The sequence below is a fragment of the Lepisosteus platostomus genome, chromosome 5, assembly GCF_059453375.1.
Source record: "Lepisosteus platostomus isolate fLepPlt1 chromosome 5, fLepPlt1.hap1, whole genome shotgun sequence".
Lineage (NCBI taxonomy): Eukaryota > Metazoa > Chordata > Actinopteri > Semionotiformes > Lepisosteidae > Lepisosteus > Lepisosteus platostomus.
Window position 1 is genome coordinate 16583673 of NC_142615.1, and position 22318 is coordinate 16605990.

The 22318-nt window shown below is 45.7% G+C and overlaps 1 protein-coding gene and 9 non-coding genes across 10 annotated transcripts; 2 read left to right on the forward strand and 8 right to left on the reverse strand.

Annotated features, from left to right (window-relative positions):
- The first annotated feature begins 620 nt into the window (after positions 1-620).
- trnav-cac (transfer RNA valine (anticodon CAC)) lies at positions 621-693 on the forward strand. Its single transcript has one exon. It is a non-coding gene; the product is annotated as a tRNA-Val (tRNA).
- A 616-nt stretch (positions 694-1309) lies between these two features.
- trnad-guc (transfer RNA aspartic acid (anticodon GUC)) lies at positions 1310-1381 on the reverse strand. Its single transcript has one exon. It is a non-coding gene; the product is annotated as a tRNA-Asp (tRNA).
- Positions 1382-1793: 412 nt separating this feature from the next.
- Positions 1794-1865, reverse strand: trnad-guc (transfer RNA aspartic acid (anticodon GUC)). The gene has a single exon. It is a non-coding gene; the product is annotated as a tRNA-Asp (tRNA).
- Positions 1866-2277: 412 nt separating this feature from the next.
- On the reverse strand, positions 2278-2349 carry trnad-guc (transfer RNA aspartic acid (anticodon GUC)). Its single transcript has one exon. It is a non-coding gene; the product is annotated as a tRNA-Asp (tRNA).
- A 412-nt stretch (positions 2350-2761) lies between these two features.
- Positions 2762-2833, reverse strand: trnad-guc (transfer RNA aspartic acid (anticodon GUC)). The gene has a single exon. It is a non-coding gene; the product is annotated as a tRNA-Asp (tRNA).
- Positions 2834-3245: 412 nt separating this feature from the next.
- trnad-guc (transfer RNA aspartic acid (anticodon GUC)) lies at positions 3246-3317 on the reverse strand. Its single transcript has one exon. It is a non-coding gene; the product is annotated as a tRNA-Asp (tRNA).
- Positions 3318-4341: 1024 nt separating this feature from the next.
- trnaf-gaa (transfer RNA phenylalanine (anticodon GAA)) lies at positions 4342-4414 on the forward strand. The gene has a single exon. It is a non-coding gene; the product is annotated as a tRNA-Phe (tRNA).
- A 755-nt stretch (positions 4415-5169) lies between these two features.
- On the reverse strand, positions 5170-5241 carry trnah-gug (transfer RNA histidin (anticodon GUG)). Its single transcript has one exon. It is a non-coding gene; the product is annotated as a tRNA-His (tRNA).
- Positions 5242-7698: 2457 nt separating this feature from the next.
- On the reverse strand, positions 7699-9613 carry LOC148664210 (zona pellucida sperm-binding protein 3-like). The gene is made up of 7 exons (XM_088630901.1): positions 9056-9613; positions 8840-8955; positions 8669-8775; positions 8415-8589; positions 8220-8337; positions 7921-8021; positions 7699-7840 (listed from the first exon to the last, which is right to left on the reverse strand). Exons 1-7 carry the CDS (start codon positions 9611-9613, stop codon positions 7699-7701), a joined length of 1317 nt encoding a protein of 438 aa, XP_088487027.1.
- Positions 9614-16881: 7268 nt separating this feature from the next.
- On the reverse strand, positions 16882-16974 carry trnar-ucu (transfer RNA arginine (anticodon UCU)). Its single transcript has 2 exons — positions 16938-16974; positions 16882-16917 (listed from the first exon to the last, which is right to left on the reverse strand). It is a non-coding gene; the product is annotated as a tRNA-Arg (tRNA).
- Between the last annotated feature and the right edge of the window lie 5344 nt (positions 16975-22318).

The window sequence follows — 22318 nt, forward strand, 5'->3', positions numbered from 1 at the left end:
CCAGTATACATCGACCCTTCGACACTCTGAGTGACAACTCTCTTGCGTGTTCTCATATTTATGTAGTTTGCTTGCATGATGCCCGGAACAGCAGGGTTGTGTGCTCCCATATGGTTTAGCGGTTAGGATTCCTGGTTTTCACCCAAGCAGCCCGGGATCGACTCCCGGTATGGGAACGTGTCAGTTTTGCCTCCTGCTTTCCAAAGATCAGCACCGTGTACGAAGGAGCCGCATTAAAACTACTCGAACGTGCAAAACGTGCGAGAAGAGGGGGCGCTTGTTTCCAGCCGAAACTTCTCGCGTGTGAGACGAGCTGATCATCGCTGTGGGAGGGTTACTCTGGTAGACAGGGCTGACCTTCGGCAATAGGATTAATAGTCTCCAAGATGATATTTGCACTTTCTGGAGAGGCGATTTTCTCCACTTCAGTAGCCCGATTTCGTCGATTGCGTGGAGAGGGCTGTAGAATGTGGCGCCGCCTTTCCTGCTCCGTCCATGACAGGCGTGCTGGTCTCTGGAGAGAGAGCACGGTCCATCAGCGCACTCCAATAAAGGCACTGGAAGCAGCTGAATCGCATTGGCGAAGCTCAGCGCTGGGCCGCTGGGCACGTCTTACCACCGTTTCCGTAGTGTAGTGGTTATCACGTTTGCCTCACACGCGAAAGGTCCCCGGTTCGAAACCGGGCGGAAACAGACATCTTTTGTCGCCAGGCACAAAAGGGGATTGGGGATTCGTCTAGCGCTGTGATCGAACAGACCCACTCACCTCTTAGTGTGGCGGGATCTGCACAGTGCATGTCACAGCGCATCCTGCTTTCACTTCAATGCGCGTCCTGATGTACCCCAGTCTCCCGCGTGACAGGTGGGGACAGGTGACAGGTCCTATACTAACGAGGAAGACATCGCTCTCTCCGACCCCCGGCATCGTGTCCCGACCCACCGTGCTGGAAGCCGACGCGTGCTGTGATTCCTTTACGGAGCAGAAATGACAACCGAGGAGCCGAGAGATCATTTCAGCATTTCGCGTCTGAACGGAAAACACAAACGACCAACTCGGAATGACTTGCCTTTGACGCTTCTCAAAGCGTTCTTTGTGCATCGAACAGACCCACTCACCTCTTAGTGTGGCGGGATCTGCACAGTGCATGTCGCAGCGCTTCCTGCTTTCACTTCAATGTGCTTCCTGATGTCGAGTCGTGTGCCGTGCGGAGGCTCTGAAAGCGAGAGCAATGAAAAGGTGCACGACGCTGTGAAAGAAAACAGAGAAGTGAAAGGCAGTCATTTCTCTAAGGAGGTGAAAGAAAAGCTACTCCCCGTCGGGGAATCGAACCCCGGTCTCCCGCGTGACAGGCGGGGATACTTGCCACTATACTAACGAGGAAGACATCGCTCTCTCCGACCCCCGGCATCGTGTCCCGACCCACCGTGCTGGAAGCCGACGCGTGCTGTGATTCCTTTACGGAGCAGAAATGACAACCGAGGAGCCGAGAGATCATTTCAGCATTTCGCGTCTGAACGGAAAACACAAACGACCAACTCGGAATGACTTGCCTTTGACGCTTCTCAAAGCGTTCTTTGTGCATCGAACAGACCCACTCACCTCTTAGTGTGGCAGGATCTGCACAGTGCATGTCGCAGCGCTTCCTGCTTTCACTTCAATGTGCTTCCTGATGTCGAGTCGTGTGCCGTGCGGAGGCTCTGAAAGCGAGAGCAATGAAAAGGTGCACGACGCTGTGAAAGAAAACAGAGAAGTGAAAGGCAGTCATTTCTCTAAGGAGGTGAAAGAAAAGCTACTCCCCGTCGGGGAATCGAACCCCGGTCTCCCGCGTGACAGGCGGGGATACTTGCCACTATACTAACGAGGAAGACATCGCTCTCTCCGACCCCCGGCATCGTGTCCCGACCCACCGTGCTGGAAGCCGACGCGTGCTGTGATTCCTTTACGGAGCAGAAATGACAACCGAGGAGCCGAGAGATCATTTCAGCATTTCGCGTCTGAACGGAAAACACAAACGACCAACTCGGAATGACTTGCCTTTGACGCTTCTCAAAGCGTTCTTTGTGCATCGAACAGACCCACTCACCTCTTAGTGTGGCGGGATCTGCACAGTGCATGTCGCAGTGCTTCCTGCTTTCACTTCAATGTGCTTCCTGATGTCGAGTCGTGTGCCGTGCGGAGGCTCTGAAAGCGAGAGCAATGAAAAGGTGCACGACGCTGTGAAAGAAAACAGAGAAGTGAAAGGCAGTCATTTCTCTAAGGAGGTGAAAGAAAAGCTACTCCCCGTCGGGGAATCGAACCCCGGTCTCCCGCGTGACAGGCGGGGATACTTGCCACTATACTAACGAGGAAGACATCGCTCTCTCCGACCCCCGGCATCGTGTCCCGACCCACCGTGCTGGAAGCCGACGCGTGCTGTGATTCCTTTACGGAGCAGAAATGACAACCGAGGAGCCGAGAGATCATTTCAGCATTTCGCGTCTGAACGGAAAACACAAACGACCAACTCGGAATGACTTGCCTTTGACGCTTCTCAAAGCGTTCTTTGTGCATCGAACAGACCCACTCACCTCTTAGTGTGGCGGGATCTGCACAGTGCATGTCGCAGCGCTTCCTGCTTTCACTTCAATGTGCTTCCTGATGTCGAGTCGTGTGCCGTGCGGAGGCTCTGAAAGCGAGAGCAATGAAAAGGTGCACGACGCTGTGAAAGAAAACAGAGAAGTGAAAGGCAGTCATTTCTCTAAGGAGGTGAAAGAAAAGCTACTCCCCGTCGGGGAATCGAACCCCGGTCTCCCGCGTGACAGGCGGGGATACTTGCCACTATACTAACGAGGAAGACATCGCTCTCTCCGACCCCCGGCATCGTGTCCCGACCCACCGTGCTGGAAGCCGACGCGTGCTGTGATTCCTTTACGGAGCAGAAATGACAACCGAGGAGCCGAGAGATCATTTCAGCATTTCGCGTCTGAACGGAAAACACAAACGACCAACTCGGAATGACTTGCCTTTGACGCTTCTCAAAGCGTTCTTTGTGCATCGAACAGACCCACTCACCTCTTAGTGTGGCGGGATCTGCACAGTGCATGTCGCAGCGCTTCCTGCTTTCACTTCAATGTGCTTCCTGATGTCGAGTCGTGTGCCGTGCGGAGGCTCTGAAAGCGAGAGCAATGAAAAGGTGCACGACGCTGTGAAAGAAAACAGAGAAGTGAAAGGCAGTCATTTCTCTAAGGAGGTGAAAGAAAAGCTACTCCCCGTCGGGGAATCGAACCCCGGTCTCCCGCGTGACAGGCGGGGATACTTGCCACTATACTAACGAGGAAGACATCGCTCTTTCCAACCCCCGGCATCGTGTCCCGACCAAGCATGCTGGAAGCCGACGCGTGCTGTGATCCCTTTACGGAGCAGAAATGACAACCGAGGAGCCGAGAGATCATTTCAGCATTTCGCGTCTGAACGGAAAACACAAACGACCAACTCGGAATGACTTGCCTTTGACGCTTTTCAAAGCGTTCTTTGTGCACGACGACTGCGCCGCCTAGCAGATACAAATGGGTTGTACAACTTTGAACTAGCAAATGGAAGAGGGCTAAGCCCCCTCTCTTTTAGCCCAGGTTCGATCTGTCTCCCAGAATCACCAGGGCGCACACACACACACACCCGTGCCGTTGAAGTGCTCTGCTTCATTTCTAAGGGCAACTCAACATTCACTCCTACCCCGAGTGCAGAAAAGACAGCATCCACAGCAACAACAGCTCAGGTCTCTGCACAGGATCTAAGCTGCCCTCATCTCCTCTGCTCTGCGGCTCCTGCGGGGTGGAGTCCTGCCTGGAGCCGTGTTTGCAGGCGGCGGCTCCCCGCGCCCTGTCTGTGCGTCGTGTCCAAGAGCTCCTGGGAGGAAGAGAGAGCCCTCCCACTCGGGGGCTTTTCGACGGTCTGTGTGAGGAGGGGCGGGTGTGTCCAGTAGCTTATCGAGCGGAAGCCTGGGGTGGCGGAGAGCTGTGATCGTGCAGACCTTGAGGTGTCACCTCTTTGTCTACTTTCCCGCCCCCCCTCCGCCCAAGCTCTGCTCCAAAGTAACCCGGCAACCCCTCACACCTGCACGTGTCACAACCTAAGGTGCGGTCATGAGACACCCATGGGGTGTCGTTCTGTTCTTGCTAATTGTTTCCTGCCCGTCGCAGGCAGGAGTCCATGCGAGGAAGATGCGCTGGACAGAGCTCAGAGGGCGCAGCTGGGTGGCTTTCCTTCTGAGTGACGTTCCTGCAACACTCTCCCGCTACTCTTGGTGCGCTCATGCCACAACACAGGAAGGCTGGAGCAGGTGGCTGTGGGCTTTGCGCACCGCCGAAATAGCTCAGTTGGGAGAGCGTTAGACTGAAGATCTAAAGGTCCCTGGTTCGATCCCGGGTTTCGGCATTTTGTTTCATCGCGCCCTTTGTTCCTCTCTCCAGCGCCCCCTGCCTAAAGTGACGCGTCCCTTTCTCAGCCCGAAACGCAAGCGAGACAACAGCAGCAGTCCCTGCAGGTTTCCGTAGTGTAGCGGCTATCACGTTCGCCTAACACGCGAAAGGTCCCCGGTTCGAGACTGGGCGGAAACAGCCTCGTTTTGCACACTCCTGTACTTCACAGAGGTCTTGAGCGACCGGTCATTTGTTCCCAATGTATTTCCGGTGCCTTCGTGCACTCTTGTACCAAACGCACGTTCCTTCTGTACGCGGAGCCGATCATTTGCAATTGGGCTGTGCCGACAGACCAGGACGAGCTCTGTCGGCTCAAAAGCAGCGCAGGACCTGCAAGTACAACAGAAAGATTAGCATCCAGCGGGGGCCTCTTAGTGAGCCCAAGAGCTCATCAAGAATCGGCTCCAGCAACAGGGCTGGGCGCATTGTTCCATTCTCCGCCCACTCTCGGTGTAAACAAGTCCCTCCTGGTCTCTGCTTGAAATGCACTTTCCTGCGTTTGCTTTGGTGTAACTGGCTTCCCCTGCATGGGCGAATGTGAAGAAGATCCTTAGTAAGTCATTGAAGAACACCGAGAAGAGGTCGGAGTGGCCTCTGTCGTTCATGAACGATCAGTCAGGCAGTACTCCTCTGTAAAGCGCCGTTCGTTCACATCGATTGGCTTTTTTTTGCCTTCATTCGTGCGAGTAGTAAAAGCAGACGCCCCTATTCTGCCGTGACCCGGATTCGAACCGGGGTTGTTGCGGCCACAACGCAAAGTACTGACCACTATACGATCACAGCGAGTTACCGAGACACACGTGGCAGGGCGGAAAGGGCTGTGCTCTCTTCGTGTGACATAATTCGGAAAAGTCCTGACGTTGCATTTCAACTGAGCCCCAGTATACATCGACCCTTCGACACTCTGAGTGACAACTCTCTTGCGTGTTTTCTCATATTTATGTAGTTTGCTTGGTGGCGCAGTCGTCGTGCACAAAGAACGCTTTGAAAAGCGTCAAAAGCAAGTCATTCCAAGTTGGTCGTTTGTGTTTTCCGTTCAGACGCGAAATGCTGAAATAATCTCTCGTCTCCTCGGTTGTCATTTCTGCTACATAGAGGAATCACAGCACGCGTGTTAAAAGAAGACTGTGATATTCGGTGCGTCTTGGATTAGACGAGATTAAAGAGTGAGTAGTTTTGTTTTTCTGTGATGTAATGGGACCAATGAAGAATGTGGCATTCAGACTAATGTGGAGTATTTGTTTCCTTAGGGAAATTGCCACTACCATATACTGGGGCATTAGGACCCATATGGACCACAGGGTGAGCGCCCAGCGACAGAAACCAGACGGTACCGTGTGTCGGGCTCGGCCGCGAGCAGGACAATGACTTCACTTAAATGTTTAACTGATAAAACCCAAATGAACCAAACCTGTATAAATTAGTGGTGGAAAGGATTCTTTTTATATAGCAAAAGGTCTCTGATCCTTTGGTAAGAACGATGGGTATATAACCCATTGTCCTCAATATTAGAAATGAATCCTTGAGCACTGCTGTTGTACCAACGGTCCATAAAAGCCTAACATTACCCTTTCTTGCATAAATTGTAGAACATGCCGTCACATTTCAGTTGCACCTCAGTAGCAGTTTGATCTATTATCACCCTACTCCCCACCTCAGAACCTTCGCTCTTCTTATTCTGGTCTCCTACCTGTCCCCCACGCCCATCTACACTGTATGAGTGACAAGGCCTTCTCCTGTTATGCCCCCAAGCTCTGGAACTCTCACCCCAAGGATACCAGAGTCACCTTCCCTAAACTCCTTCAAATTCAGACTCAACACCTTGTTCTGTAGAAGAGCCTTTACTGAACTGGTTCCATTCTTTACCCCTCTGCTTCTACTTTCCTTAGTACCACCATTCATGGTCTCCTCTGTCTATTGGAATTGTTTTATCCTGTGTATTCTTATTGTAATTATTTCAAGTGCTTTGTGAAGCCACCTTTGGAACCATTATATAGTTTATCCTAAATCCTTGAAACTTTAATAGGGCTAAATGAAATAGGCAGTAGGGCTAAAAATTAACAGTGGGCCAGCAGGATTTGTGCAAATTATAGGTAGTCACAACAGGAGACTAGAATTCACTTGTAATTCAGGACATGGGACACTGAAACAGTGGAGAGGCTTTGTGTAGTAAGCGTTCAGTCTCAATCTACACAGTCTGTGCTGCTGGTAGAGGTGGTTGTGAACACTTGTCTTCCGGATCAAGTACTGGGATCTCCAGTTTCAATCCTAATACTTCCCGTGACTGTCCAATACTGTGAAACCAACACCCATAAGACAAGACCTCCAAGATTCTAACTGTACCATTATTCACTGATGTTTGTGCACCAGTATTGTTCCTCTGCTAAGGAAGGGAAGGCCTACTTTACACCAAGCCCCTGTTGACAATCCCTTCCTTGTGTTTCTTTTAGTCAGTTTGTGCAGCCTAGAATAGGACATCAGATCTCACTCTTACTGGGCACTACAGTAGCAACTCACACTCCATAAGCACTACCCCTCTCAGAAACGGGAGGACTGCCAGTATATTGAACACCTCTGTCTCTCCCCCAGTAAAAAAGTCACAATGACCTGCCCAAGGAATAGTGCGGCTATCTTCCCCCAGTACAATGCTTTATTACTCCAGCCATTTTCAGTCCTCATTGGCAGCAATACGGGAAGCATTCTTGAAAGGGGAACCCCCACAAATACTTCCCTTGAATTCCTCCACCCCATTCAAACCTATAAACCATAAAGAAACAAGGGCAGGCAGAAGGGTCTTTCACAGCTTTATTGAGATGTTGCCATTACAAGGCGAGTGGAGGCAGGAGAGTCACAAGGGCCAGGCTGGAGCCTTCATTCAGGCACCTGGGGAGGAAGGAGAACAATCCAGCTACACTGCAGGACACCACCCCTACAGGAGCTCCTCCTGTCAGACCCTACCTGTCCACTGGCCAACATCTCCAAAGTCCTCTGCTCCCTCCACATCCTCACTGGTGCTCTCAGCATCTTCACTGGAGCTCTGAGGGTCTCCTTCCTCATCCTCAGTCCAGTCAGCTCCCACATCCAGAGGAGCTTCTACTGGTGCCACAGCCACTCGACTGCTGGTCACCAGGCTCCTGGTACCTGTGGACAAGCAGCACCCAGGAGTGAGGGATCCGCTATACCCAGAGACCCACAGTCTACTCATCTACACAGTCCCTTTGTCCAGCACGGGATCATTCCTCAGTTGTCCAAGCATGGTTGTCTCTTGGGCAGAGATGCATCCACAAGGGATAGAGAACCAGACCCACCTTCATTCCGACTGCCAGCACACCTGGACTCACAGCAGGCACAGACCTCATGGTCACCATACAGCTCCTCCCACCTGGAGGAGAGGAGGAGGACAGGTGAGGCCTAAACCTGGCATGTCCCAGAGCACCCTCAGCAGGCTCCTTGCAGAAGTACCTCTTAGCCTCCCTGTTGTAGGTGCAGGACTTGGTCCCTGGTGTTGCTTTAGCAGGAGCCACAGCCATGACACAGTGCATGTACAGCTCAGTCAGTTCATGCTGCAAGAGGGAAGGTCACAGCATTAAGAGATCAAGGCCAATAGAGGGACAGAGAAGGACCTTCTGCCATCAGTGAAGGCAAGCTGGCAGCTCTAGGCACTACAGCTGCCACAGTCTGGTTCACATCTAGATCATGGATGAAAAAGCAGACAATGGATCAGTAGAGCGAGAAGGCTGAGCAGCCTTTGAGAGCAGTACCTTCCTGGACAGCTTCTTCTGGAAGAGGAAGGCATCAATTGTGAAGCGGAGCACATCCTTCTGCTTGGAGGGGACAAACCTGGACAGGCAGCCATCTGCCTTGCTGTCCACCATGCACCTGGGGACAAGGACAAGGATGAACCCCTGCAGGCTCTCAGAGCTCCTGCCCACCTCCCCTCCCAGAAGGGGCCGTACCCCAAGTTGTCGATCACGGGGAAACGGGGCTGGGAGTGCTGGTCCGGTTTCTCCGTTACGTAACACGAGTGGATGTACAGCCTCTGCTCCGCTGTGGCAAAGTAGGCAGTGGCCTGGAAGTACATGGGCTGACCCAGGAAGTACTCATCCTTAGGAGAGAGCCGGACCCAGTGGGCTGGGGAGAGAGAGGCAGCATTACACCTGCACACAGCACCCCCTGCAGGCAGGTGGAGCCACTCGCTCAAGGAGCTTACAGTTGGTGGTGAGCAGGACAAAGCTGTGCTTGTTCTTCAGGTCCTTGAAGAAGGTCCTTCTCCTGGCCCATGTGGGGACATAGCCAACCTTGTAGGAGTAGTGGAACCTGCAGGACAGAGGGGATGAGGGGCTTCTGGACACTTTCCCAGCAGCAGCAGAGCCCTGCCTACCTGTTGTAGGAGCACTTGACCGGCACAGAGAAGGGAATGAAGCAATGCACAGGTGCACTGGAGGAGGGCGGGGCATAGCGGAGAGTGTTGGAGTACACCAGGCGGCCCTGGACAACCTGTAGGGTCACAGAGGAAGGGATATTCCCAGGAAAGGCAACCCCGATACTGGCCCTACAGCTCACATCGATACACTGCCTGTAGATGAAGACCGCTTACCGGTCGCTGGGTGCCGCACTCGTGAAGCCCGTAGATGAAGTAGAAGTAACGGCGTGTGGTTCGGCTGACGCTGCAGTTGCCCAAGGTCACCTCCGATGGCCGACAGCTGAAGCCGAACAGGAGCCGACTGACCCTCACATACATCCTGCTGGAGTCACACCACACAGCCACTCCTCGGGTGCCCCCGATGGCCGGGCGAGCCGGCTGCCGCCCTCGCTGGGGAGGAAACAGGACGCTCTTGATGTAGGCGGGTAAGGGGCGGCTGCCGGCTTCGGGCTTCATCGTCTCCTTGTCGAAGTAGGACGAGTACGCGTCTCTGGACACGGGAAGGCGGCGAAAGTCGGGAGCCAAGGACTGCGAGTCGTTCTCGCTTGCAGACAGGTCTTCGGAGGGCGCATCTGCCAGGTTCAAGTCCTCCAACTGGGCTGCGTCTTCAGGAGCCGGGAGGTCGGCCTGGAGCGCCAATTCCCGAGAGTCCCAGCCAGCCGGCCCGGCGGAGACCAGTGCGGGGAGCCCGGCCCCTGTGTACAGGCACAGCATAAAGAGAAACGAGCGCATCGCCAAATTAACGTCCCGCTCAAATGCTACAGGAGTAAAATAAGTAAACCACAAAACTGTGTTGAAGAAAGAAAGCATAAAGTGTGAATGCGGTGACTAGGTTTTTATACTGGCAGGACCTGCTACCGCACACCTGATCACACTACCGCTCAATCAACACAATCAATTACATACAGAGACCCGGATTGTTCTCAGCGTCTAATTAGAACCTGATTCCAGTCTGAGGCGGGACTCCGTGAAGCCGCCTGAACATTTTCCCGTGTGTATCTGACCTCAGCGGAGGAGTTCCACGCAATTTCGACAGAATTAAATCACCCACACGTGTAAAATTTGCTCAGATTAATTTATTGTTCAATTAGTTTCTAATTTCCGAGGAAAGTGTGTTAAACTCGCTGTCAGACAGAGTACAGAACATGCGACACGTCCGTCCACACTTTCTTTTATCGAGGGGGCTGATCTATCAACACGTACCGCAATGAAAATAATTTTACTATTTTTCATGTGTAATTGCATGTCATATTAAAATGTGTAATACAAGCATTTCTTTGCTTCCCAGTAAAGAAATACTGATCAGCTTTTGACATGATCTGATAATAATTTGTCTGATTTTCCAGAGATTGCTTTTGCTTCGCAGCACTGAGAACCTATGGAAGCCCGTTTCCGCCAGGGAGTAAAAAAAACGCACTATGGTATCTCAAAATTGTGACTTAGAATCATAGAATTGCGACATAAAAACTCAGAATTTTGACTTTATCTCTCACATTTGCGACTTCGAAAAGCCCATATTTCATTGTCTGTCCTTTTGTTATTTTAACGAATTCGGGTTCTAGGGCTTGTGCCCTCGCCGCTCCCACCGTACTTCGTGCCTCACTGTATTGGCTCAAACCCAGGTCTTGCTAGCTAGAACCCGAATCCGTTACAATAACAAAAGGACAGACAATGAAATATGGGCTATTTCGAAGTTGCAAATGTGAGATATAAAGTCGGAGTTGTGAGTTACTAAGTCGCAATTCTGAGTTACTGAGTCGGAATTCTGCGATACCATAGCGCGTTTTTTTGTAACTCCCTGGCGGAAACGGGCTTTCATACATTTCAATTAGTCTGATCAGTGCAGGACAAGTTAATGTAGAATCATTACTATGTCTGTCTCTTGTTTGTATATAAATGAATGTCTTTGACAACTTAATGTTAGTTTTTAATTTAGTTTTACGATGTAGGTCATGTGTTAACATATGCACGAGCATACGAAATGTCTCACTCCTGATTCAGCTCATGCTCCATAGGAGAGAAGAGATTCCTCCTGCTTCTCGTACAATCATATCAGAACAGAAGCCCGTGTCGCCCAGCTCTGATTCAAGAGCGACTCGTATCTTCAGCCCTTTTTTTATTCGTGATCCTAATTTTCTTTAGTTATGATCAATATTGAACTTTTTCTAAATAAAACGACAATAATCAAACATGCAGGCAGACTTTTAAAAAGTATTAGGAGCTGACAGGGTGCCCCTTTGGAATAGTTGTCAGAAAATGTGAGAAAAGGAAAGGTACGTAAGCTCTCACACACAGCATTAGAGATTGGCATCTGATGAAAAAAAAAACTACCTGTCTCCCCGGCATTTAACGGTGCTGTTGTTTTGATTTTACATATTGTTAGCATTTTAATGAATTGTTAAAAGATTGATACACAAATCGCTAAATAAGAAAACGTTAAAACCCTAGCTGTAAGCAATTGGCCATTCATATTCCTGAATTTTAAATCCCTGTGTTTTTCTGTATCCGAATGCCTGGTGCAGCTAATTTGAAAGCAGAGTCTACCATTTACAGAAGCGTTTTGTTGCCACCAAGGAAAAAAAATCCTGAGTTTACAGGAGTAAAGAGGAAACAAATGCAAACACCGTTTAGAAAAAACACACACGTCTCAGGCCTTAACCACGACAAGGATAGGATTTGAACCTAGACGAACAGAGCACAATGAATTAGCAATCCAAAAAGTGACTCCTGTTTAATTTTCTTTTCGCTTGCTCGATTTGTAGTACGCTCCTAAATCCTTACAACCGATAAACAAAACGGTTTCATGTGCCACAGCATTCTGCTGCAGGTACGGTTTGCACCGTGTATTAGGCGAACCCGAATTAAATATTTCAAATATGTGAAGAATTACATGAAACCTGAAAAAAGATCACAGCCAATGTCAGCAATTCAGAGCCTGTAGGCAGCTTCAACAGAACAAAACGATCTGAAGCCGCAATAATTTCATAGAGTGTATTGTGACACTCTAACCACGTTGTTGCTATTACTGCTACTTCTGCTGCCGTTGCTTTAAACTCTACTCAGCGGGCAAGTAAAGTTGTACAAAGAATAGACTACTTTGAGCCGTCCAAATTCCATTATGTGAATTTAAGCTTTTTTTTTTTATTAATAACAGCATTAGTAATACAATGCGTGCTCAGAAACCTTACTTATTAGCTTATGAAGCAATAGTGTTTCGACAATTTGCGGTCTTCAAAAAGTAAACGCTGAAGTTTTTATACTTCCTTGTGAGCAGATCACCTTTGATTTAGAAAAGGAAAACTTACTCCCCTGTTGCTTTCATTGCAATATCTGAATCGAGACCCAAGCGCTAAGAAAGCTGAAAAACGCAGAAGTCATAAACCCGATTTTAATTTAGACACACATTTTCTAATGCAGCCTTCATTACAAGACAGTCTATTTCTCGAAAGCGTGTTATGTAAAAAAGAGAAAAACGAAAATATATGGATGACAATATTTAAAAGCTTAAGATTTTACTTTTGAGAAACTGTCATTTTATGTATCTAGACGCTTTTCAACCACTGCTTTTAGAACTTTGCTGTGCTTCCTGAATCATTTTCAGCGTTATAAACTTGGTGTGGAAGTAGCGATCACTTTGTAGAGCAGTTGATAGACTGGAGCTGTTCAGACTACTCTTGTTATTCCTCAAATGCTTCCATCATTTTTCTTTCAGGCTAGGACGCGAGTGTGTACATGTGTTTGGTTTTCGTTTCACTGATTCCCATTGAAGATTTGTGAATTAACAAGGAAAGAATCAGTTGCCTCGGAAAGCAGAAGGTTTGGTTCTCAACGATCTTGAAGACACGCCCATGTAGAGCAGCGTGTGATGATTCGTACTATAAAAGACCAAGTGCTCAAAGTGACGTCTGTGTTTGCCGTTGAAACTTTTCATCTCGGGCGCACTTTTAGAAAGCAAAGATAGAGCAGTTGTGTTGAATCACACTATCACAGCTGTCAGCAGAGTGGCGCAGCGGAAGCGTGCTGGGCCCATAACCCGGAGGTCGATGTATCGGAACCATCCATTGCTATACACACTGTCAGTCTAATGAAGTGAATTTAAACTGATCTTTTTCTCTCGTTCACACTTACTGTATTCGTTAATCTTTACCAATAGCAGATGCCCAAATGTATCTTTGGTTGTTCTGCGATCCTTCATAGTTTCCTCAATTCCTTCAAATGAACATCCATATCAAAGCAATTATATATATATATTACAATTAAGGTACATATTAAAAATATCAACGCACATTTCTATAATGCTCATTTAATAATGATTGTCAAGGATTGTCAAATTCTCCAACAAATCTGTGTTCTAATTTTAAAATATTTTTGCTAAGGATACAACGGGTGTATAAATGAATTCTCCCAACAGCCAGTTAAAGAAAAATTCCACACGTGAGGATGGTTTTCCTGGATATTGATTTAGGTACTGAATTGTTTACTTGTTTTAGTTGCACACGAGTAAAACACGAAGATTTCCTGCAACATTCAAAAGGGTTTGCAAAGAAATTCCTTCAATTTTTAGCGGAGATTATGTTTACATCATCACAATCTGAAGCACGTCCCTGAGTGCGTTTGACCCACCAGCCCTTTGTTTAACAGCTGCAGAGGGACACATTCCCGTTGCTTTTCACAAATCACTGGCATTTTTTTGCAGCATTTCTTCTGTCCTGAGAAGCAAGATTTGTATTTTATCTTTCAGAAGTTGTATGAATTTCTTGAAGTTCAAAAACAACTTGTTCCTGAAAAGAAATGAACACTTGCTTCAAAGTAAATCAAGACATATGTGTCTCTTGCTGTGTGTGCTCTTATCTGTCCATCTCTCTCTCCTCTTCTCTCTGGCAGTCTGTGTAGAGTATCTGAAGGGGATGTAACACCACTTGGGAAAGAAGAAAAATTCTCAGGAAAATTCTCAGGCAGAATAAAAAATCATTATTCTTTTCTCAGTCAGATTCACAGCTCAGACTCACACTCAGACAGGATCTCAACTCCGTACTGCTCTCTATCCTCACAATCCAGAACCAGAAGATATTCAGACAATCAGTGCTCCTACATGAACAATATCAGACAGAACAGCCTGGACTCATGTCACATTTCCCCCTTTTATCCTTCCTCCCAGCCCTCTTAGAGACATAGAAGAGCCCCTGGTTCTCCTCTCTGTGAACTGGGCTCAGGGGTCACTGATCTGGCGGTTGTGGGCTCTGTTCCAGGTCAAAAGCAAGAAGGTTCTATTAACCCTTTTCAGGACTTCCAGCCCTTCAGTATTACTTTCTTTACTGTATGTCAGCCTCCCAAAATGTTTATAAATGTATTATAACACACATGAGTGTGGAATTATCTTATTATTTATATATAGTATTTATGTAATAAACACCAGTAGTGACACTATGATCAGTATATTGATTATTTGTAGCCGATGGCCCGATGGTCGAGTCTACAATAGTGACCATTTGACCAGTCTGTAGCTCTGAGCAGTGGGACTCTGTCTGTATGTGATTCCATACCAGCCCTGGGATTCAGCTACTCTCACAAATGTCTCATAGACCGTCTTATAAATTTACAATTAGATGAAGTCATGTAACAGTTTTACAGATAATTTAAATAATCAGACAGCAGTTTTGGCAGTGGATACATCTCCACATGGGGGAAAGAAACTGAAATATATGTGCTCACTGTAAAGTAGGAAGAGGTGGTCAGACAAGCAAAACAACTTTGCAGATAATGTGAAGTGACATTGTTTTGTGTCAATCAGCTCACAGATTTCGCTTCATGTGCCTTAAGCTGTGCAATTTGTATGGTTGTTGAATGAGATTGATTTCTTCACAAGCCCAGTCAATTGCCAGTGGAGAGCTTGCCGACGCACACCTTCATGAAGACTCTCTTTAAGATTTCATTGTCAAGTCGCCTCCTTTGCATACAATAGTAGCACCGACACTAAGAGAAAGGATGAGAAATGGCGTTTATCAAGCGATTGCAGTGTTTGTTTGACTGAGGATCCTTGTGTGCTGAACTGGCCTCTGGAGAAGTGTAGTGCTGTAAAACAGAAGGTTTGTGTCACTCAAGATTGTTACAGAACAGAACAATACAATTACAATACTTTTATGAGAGTAAATATTACTGGTGCATCACAGTTCTTATAATGGTGAAAACAGGAGCACCTTCGCTACATTATTGACTGAAGTATTTAAATGGAAAGAAATACTATCACTATGCAATTCATAAATGCAATTGAGCTCCTCTAAATATTCTAGTTTGATGAAACAATGTATGGAATTAGGTGACAATATTGGAATTCATTCAAATGCATAGGATTAATTTTCAGCAACAACAAAAGTGCTCGGAAATATTTTACAAGAATGAAACCTTACATTCACCTAAATAAACATTCACCCTCTACATTAGCAGAGAACAGTAGGACAGAAGGTTAGTGTCACTGGACACTGCGTCAGAGAGGCCGATCTCTTCTCCCTCATTATGCAGGCTTACCCACTCATGATGAACTGTCCTCCAGCGATACTCAGCTGCCATCATCGACTCAGACATGACGTTCATGTACATATTATACCTTAATATGGCACTGCGTTACAATAATTTGATCAAAACAACTGATGAAAAAATAATAATCAAATATTTCTTTCCTTCTTTTAGTAAAGATAAAGACTTTGTCCAAAAAAGAAGCATTTATACCTTTCCTCTCCTACCAGCCCTTACAAGTCACCCAGTTTTTAATTTAGAGCTGGATTAAAGCTCTAGTCTCTTTGGGGGTGTGAGTTGGAATCCCACTGCTGCCAAATATCTCCAACTAGCTCAGTGTTAAGAAGCAAAAAACACACATTCGCTGCAGAAGTAACAGGAGAATTTGTGCCATTCAGCCTTATAGCGTGATGTCATTTTCTCAGGCTCATTTTTAGATGCTTGTGATCGAATCTATGATTCTTATGAGTGTACCCTCCATAAAGGTAGAACAGATATAACATGCCATGTTTTCAGAGAATCGCATTAAATACAGGTCAGAAGAAGGCAACAAAGTGTCCGCTAGGCAGTTCAGCGATTTCAACGGTGTTCTCTGTTGTTTAGGTCCAGAATGACACCCGTTACAACCAGGAAACACACAGTGTCAGGCATCAAAAAGACTTCCCTAAACCCTGATCCTCTCCTTGATCCAGTGATGGCATCCAGACATTTCCTGCAACAAAGCCAGGATACAGTCTTCAACAACACGAGTGAAAGGCTAATTCCCAACCTTTGCAATCCTTTGCAAAGAAGGACCACATGTGCTCAGTGTTAAATGCACTGCTCATTATTATTATTATTATTATTATTAATAATAATAATCTTTACATTATATAGTGTCTTTAAAGGTGGCTTTTCAAAGTGCTTTACAGAATGAAACCAATAAAGTTAAAAAAATACACAAGATAAGCAGGATGAGAATACACAGTTTGAGGAGACAATAGATGGTGGTATTAAATACAGTAGGAACAGAGAGTAAAGAATAGTTCATTAAAGGCTGTTCTAAAGAAGAGGGTTTTGAGTCTGGATTTGAAGGAGTTTAGAGAAGGTGACTCTCTGATATCCTTGGGGATAAAGATCCAGAGCTTTGGGGCAAAACAGGAGAAGGCCCTGTCACCCATAGAGAGTAGATGGACTGGGGGACAGATAGGAGACCAGAATTAGAAGAGCGAAGGTTGAGAGGTGGGGAGTAGGGCGATAACCCAGACAGGTACTGAGGTGCCAAGCCATGGAGAGCCTTATAGGTGAGCATGAGGATTTTGAAGTTGACAGGAAGCCAGTGCAAGGACTCCAGGACAGGAGTAATGTGATCACAGTCCAGTGCTAATATCTTTCTTGTGGCTCCTGGTTCATTTTCAACTGTGGACTAGATGTTGATCAAGTCCATTATTTGACTTGATCAACACTAATCCCTAGAGGATTTTGAAAGGTTGAATCAAAATGATACATGACTCTGGTGGGACTCGAACCCACAACCTTTGAATTACTTCATTCTATCAAAGCCTAGAAGTCCAATGCGCTCTCCATTGCGCCACAGAGCCAAGCGATACAGAATTATATAAAACAGCTACAGAAAGCTGTAACTCATGCTTCTCCCGTTGTCTTTAAATTAAGCTCCATAAATATTGACAATGAGTGGCCTGTTGTCTACAAATAGATACCGCTGGGATTCGCACCCAGGGTCTCCTGGTTTTTAGTGAGGCATCTTAACCAGCTAAGCCACGGTGCCAAACCTGCTAAATGTTATCCACAACTTCAAACACCTGTGAGAAACAGGCAACTGCAGTGTTACGCCTGCTGGCTCAACAGATAATTCTTTTCGAAGTTTAAGGAGAGGATTTCTATGTCAATTCAATTAAACATTTTAGAAATGCTGAACGATTGATGTTTTTCACGCGCAGAAATATTTTATCGTTACGTACTTTTTCTGTGCAGTTAGTTCTCCTTCAACTCCACCCAACAACAGAGGTCGTTTTTAATACAGCAGTAGAGGCACATTGCACATCTGCAAAACATCACGTACAGGTTAAGGGAGAGCGACATCAGTGATTGGAAGGTTGGAAGTTTCGGGTCACTTTTTAATTATAGATTCAAGCAGCCCTGAATACCTTTTCAAGAAATTTCAGAATCCCAGTCACGTCCAGTATGATTGCTACACCGGTCTACAGTATACAATCAGAATACTGTTTGTGCATTATATAAATCACACCGCCCAAAGCATTTCTAAAACAGGAATTACATGTTTCTGAATGCGCCCTCCTTTATAAATAAAATAAAAGGTCTGAAGCCTGCTCCAAAGAAGCACTATATTCAGAGCTGAGAAAGATGTGATAGGAAACATCTCGGAAAACGAAGATGCAGTCATTTCCAGGCGTCACACAACAAGAGCTGAACCCACCCGACGTTCTCCAAAAGAGTAAGGTGTTGGGAGTGTGGCTGGGTGGTCTAAGTGCTGGGTTTGTGGTCCATTTTCTTCGCTGGGTTAGGTTTGAATCTTGCCGCTGCTAAGTGTTGGTGGTGTAGCGGCAAGGCTTATTAATAAGAAAGGATTAAGTGTTCTGAGCCTTCCCAAATGAGGCCCCATTTCTCTGTTCATCTCTGTGGTGCAGCCACAGAGAAACTATTCTGCAGTGTGATTTAAGGTCCTAGGACAGCTCCCAAAGGGGGATGCACTTAGCTAAGCCTGGCTATCATGATCAATGGTCATCCATTGGCGCCTATCTGTCTAGGGAGTGCCAGTTGGACATCTGGACTGCATTCCTAAGTGTCAGGAGTAAGTGACTCATATCTCACCTTGATCAACCAATCAGGGACTGGTAGGGCCGAGTAACCCACGTGGGACTCTGATGCCCATGGAACTTTCAGCCAATCAATGAGCTGAAGTTCCTCCAGGTAAAAACAGGAAACACAGAGAGCCTGTGAGATTCAGTGAGATTCGAGAGATTCAGTAAGATCCAGAAGGGATTCAGTGAGATTCAGTAAGGTTCAGTAAGATTCAGTAAGATTCTGGAGAGGATTCTGTGGACTGTTCTAAAGGGAATTCAAAGGAGAATTCCAGGGCAGGACGGCCCAGGAGCAGAAGGCTCCCAAGGGCAGGACATTCTCGCAGCGCGCCTCCTGACCATCCTGAGACTCAGCCCATGACAACCACGGAACAGCCAGTGTGTCCAAGTGCCAGAACTTTCCTTTGTTCTAAGAGTCTAGAGCGGAGGTTGCCAGAGAATAACCAGAGGATCCACCCGAGGTTAGCACCAGCAGCAGGCCTCGTGAACAGGTCGGAACTGTGGACAGCTGAATCACTATTCAGAACTAGCTCTTCATCAGGAACGAACCGGTCCTCTTCCTGACTTGCTGGGACCCACAGTCATCTTTTCTCCTGTGCGCAAACTTTGCTAGTTAAAGCCAACACTAACTAGCCGGTCAGTGAACATCAGCAGCGCACCGTCGCAAGCCGCACAGCACAGCATGGCACCGAGCCAGAGAGCGCGGATTGGACAGCAACAGCCTGCAACTGTTTCTTTGTGCCCGCAGGAGATCTGAATCCCCAGAGATTGGATGAGTATTCAACTTCAATGCATTACAGCTCGAGAATTCAATTGTTATCCCAACCAGTTGATATCAATTTAATTCCTAAGAATTATGTACTTGTTTTGAGTATCTAATGTAGAAGTTATAACCAAGTTCATTTACGAAACGGTCTTAATGAATGATATACTGAACATATGTCCTCTTGATATATGTAACTCTTTGTAACTGACTGAATATATACCTTTTGTATTCTGATAACCCTCTCGATAAGATCTGTTAGTTTTATATGCATATTTTTTAATTAATAAATGTATCCTCGTGTATTAGTACCTCTGTGTGTGTGTTGTTTGAGTTATGTCGCATGGTTGGATTCTAAAGCCATCGAAAGAATCAACTTTGTGATTTACTGCTACAATTAATAATTGTCTCAGTAAATGCCCAAACCCTACAGAACTGGTGCCTTCAGAGAGCCACTACATTACATTTTGGCTATGAAACACTACAGTGGGTTAAGACCTTCCTTCTATTGCGACTTCAATGGGTAAAAGCTTTGCTTGACAGTCTGTCGAGAGACTGAACTAGGTGTTTCAAGGTGTTTCAAGATAGTCTTTGTCAGCTTAACATCAAGGCATAAAAAAGCCTAATTTTTTGTTCCCAACAGCAATGCTCTTTGGTCCCTTGCAGGGAACAACATCTGCCGTGATCACTTTTGAGTCAGTGTGAATCGTAGTGTGCCGCAATTGTTTTTAAAATTGGTTTTGTAGGCATGGTGCATTTGTCTGTGAAACTTGAATGCTGTGCTGTTTCACGCAGAATCATTGGCAGGAGCAAAGCTTATTCAATCTTTGTGCACAGCGCTCCATCAGAAATACTTTGTCCAAGTTTTGAAGAGAGTGTGGGATTCTCTGCACACGTTCACATCGCGTACCTCAGACAACACCACCATTCGATGGGAAATTGATTCTGCTTCTTGCAGTTGTTCCTGTGAATGCAGTAGTTACAAAGTTGCACTTTCCTCCACCTTCTGCTATAGTATTCACTGGGTGAGCTTCATCATTTGGCTCAGAAAGGTCAACTGTGCTTTGGAAAAAATCAGCTACAGTGTCGTTATTTTGTCGGTGAGTATGGCTGTCTTTTAAAGCACATGAAAAACACGAGTTTGTGGATTTCTCCAAATAGCAACGAATTCAGTTGTGCAGTGCTTTACTGCTTTCAGAGGGTCTCTTATCGACGCTGCTATAGTAGAGAAGTGGCATAATCACAAACACAACCATTTGTGACGGCTGTTTCACTAAGTATTAAGCTTTTTCAACTATCACATGATTTTAACTAATTTAACATCATCTCCAGGAGAGCACCTCGCACTGCTCACTGAGCTGATGTATGTGCCCATTTCTCAAAAATTAAATATCATCTGAACTGATTTTTTCTATTTTAAATGCTTTTCTATTCTTTTAATATTTCAGTTAAATCTTTTATTTTGAAGTACTTTCCATTGATATTAATCCTAGTCCCGATGAACGATTCTGGGATTCTGTGTACCTTGAATAATGTTCTTATAGGTTTCAGTTTGGAAAAGTGCGCTCTCCAGAAGCTACCGAAACCTCTAATAGTCGCACAAAGCTTAATGCAATAGCAACGTTTGGGGTTGAAAAAGAATATTACTTGCTATTAATACGAAAACTGTTACATGAGGCGCGTAAGGACTATTTTAGCTCAGATCATCAATTTATCTTACATTTCTACTCCATTAATATCGCTACTGAGTGCTAAAGGTAGGTCCTGTCAATACTTCATGAGATCTTCTTAAGAAAACTTAAAAATATATATTTCCAGTGCTGAAAAAAAAGTAAAAAATACAGATTATGTGCAACTGATAAAATCTCTCTTCCAGGGATGTTGTAGCCACATGCAAATTACTTTATCAGCTTTAAAAGTTTCTTTTGCATTTATAAGACGATCAGCATGACACTCAAAACATACCTGTATTCAGTAAGCGCTGAGTCTGCTGGCTGAGCAAGTTGCCTCCTCACACACAATAGCACCCCTGAAGCTAAGATAAATGAAGAGAAGTTGCTTTTATTGGGCACTTTTCATATCCGATGAGCTTGACATCTCCCAAGGGTGACGGAGTTCTTTTGCGACACTGCTTTTCCCTTTTTTCTTCTTTCTGTACTCTGATGGAAAAAAAACGAGAAAGCATGTAAGGGAAAAATGTATTTTTTTCATGGATAAAACGTGCACCAGGAAATGTTTTGTTTTGAAGAAGTGATTTAACATGATACATGACCTAATTTACTGTAGCAAATGCTCACACTGCAAGGTCTGCTTTACTACAAGAGAGAAGTTGAGTGAAGATGTCATAATTTCACTGCGTTGTTGAAGAAAACATTTTTTCTTTGAATTCTAAATCAATCAGAATTTCAGAGTAACACACAAACCCTTTGTCTGTTTTAAAGATATGATATTTTAAAACTGATAAAAATGTAGAAAACACGTTTCTCACTTAGAAATTTTAGATGGGGTGGTGTATTACTAGTATTGCAGTGCTGAACTCACCATGGTGCAATTCAGTTACATGATTGGCCAGTGGTTTAATGGATAACGCATCTGATTCTACATCATGAGATTGTAGGTTCGAATTCTACCGGATTCGTGTGATTTTAAATCAGGCTCCTCAGAAATAGATGTCCATTATGTGAATGAACCGCACCTGAACGCAAACATTGGGTCAGGTTTCCTTTCTTTCCTGCATGAAATAGCAAATCGTTATAAAAAGCACCAGCTAATGTCCAATAGCGTTAGTCATTTTAATTAACATGAATATACTGTAAGGTCTTGATACATGGGAGTGGATTTCATCCACAATTTAAAAAAGGGCAAATAATATTTATTTTATTTAATACAAAAGTGACCTAAAACTCTGTAACTTTCAGGTTAGCTTGAACCTGTAATAAAAAAGGGGCCTGAAACTTCCATTCTGTGATGTAACTGTCTCTAAAGTCGGACGTGATGTTTCACGGATGTGTAGTGTGCCTTTTCTCTTGTCGTGTTCAAAATGACTTGCTGTGCAATCTCTTGAATGCGTGTTTTGTACAGCTCTGTTATTTCATTTCGATTATCTATGTGGTATACAGATAAAACTGGACTGCATGGTGTAATGTCTGGGTTCAGAACCTGAAAATACATCAGCCAATCTCAACATGATTTGAACACACAACTTTCTGATGTGGTGTCAGATGCGCTACCATTACGCCACGAGGCCACTCCCTAGAAGTGCTTTTAATTCCCCCAAGGAGAAAAATCAGCGTCCCTGAAAAAGTTTTTTTTTCATTCTCTCCTGTGAGGATGCCGGTC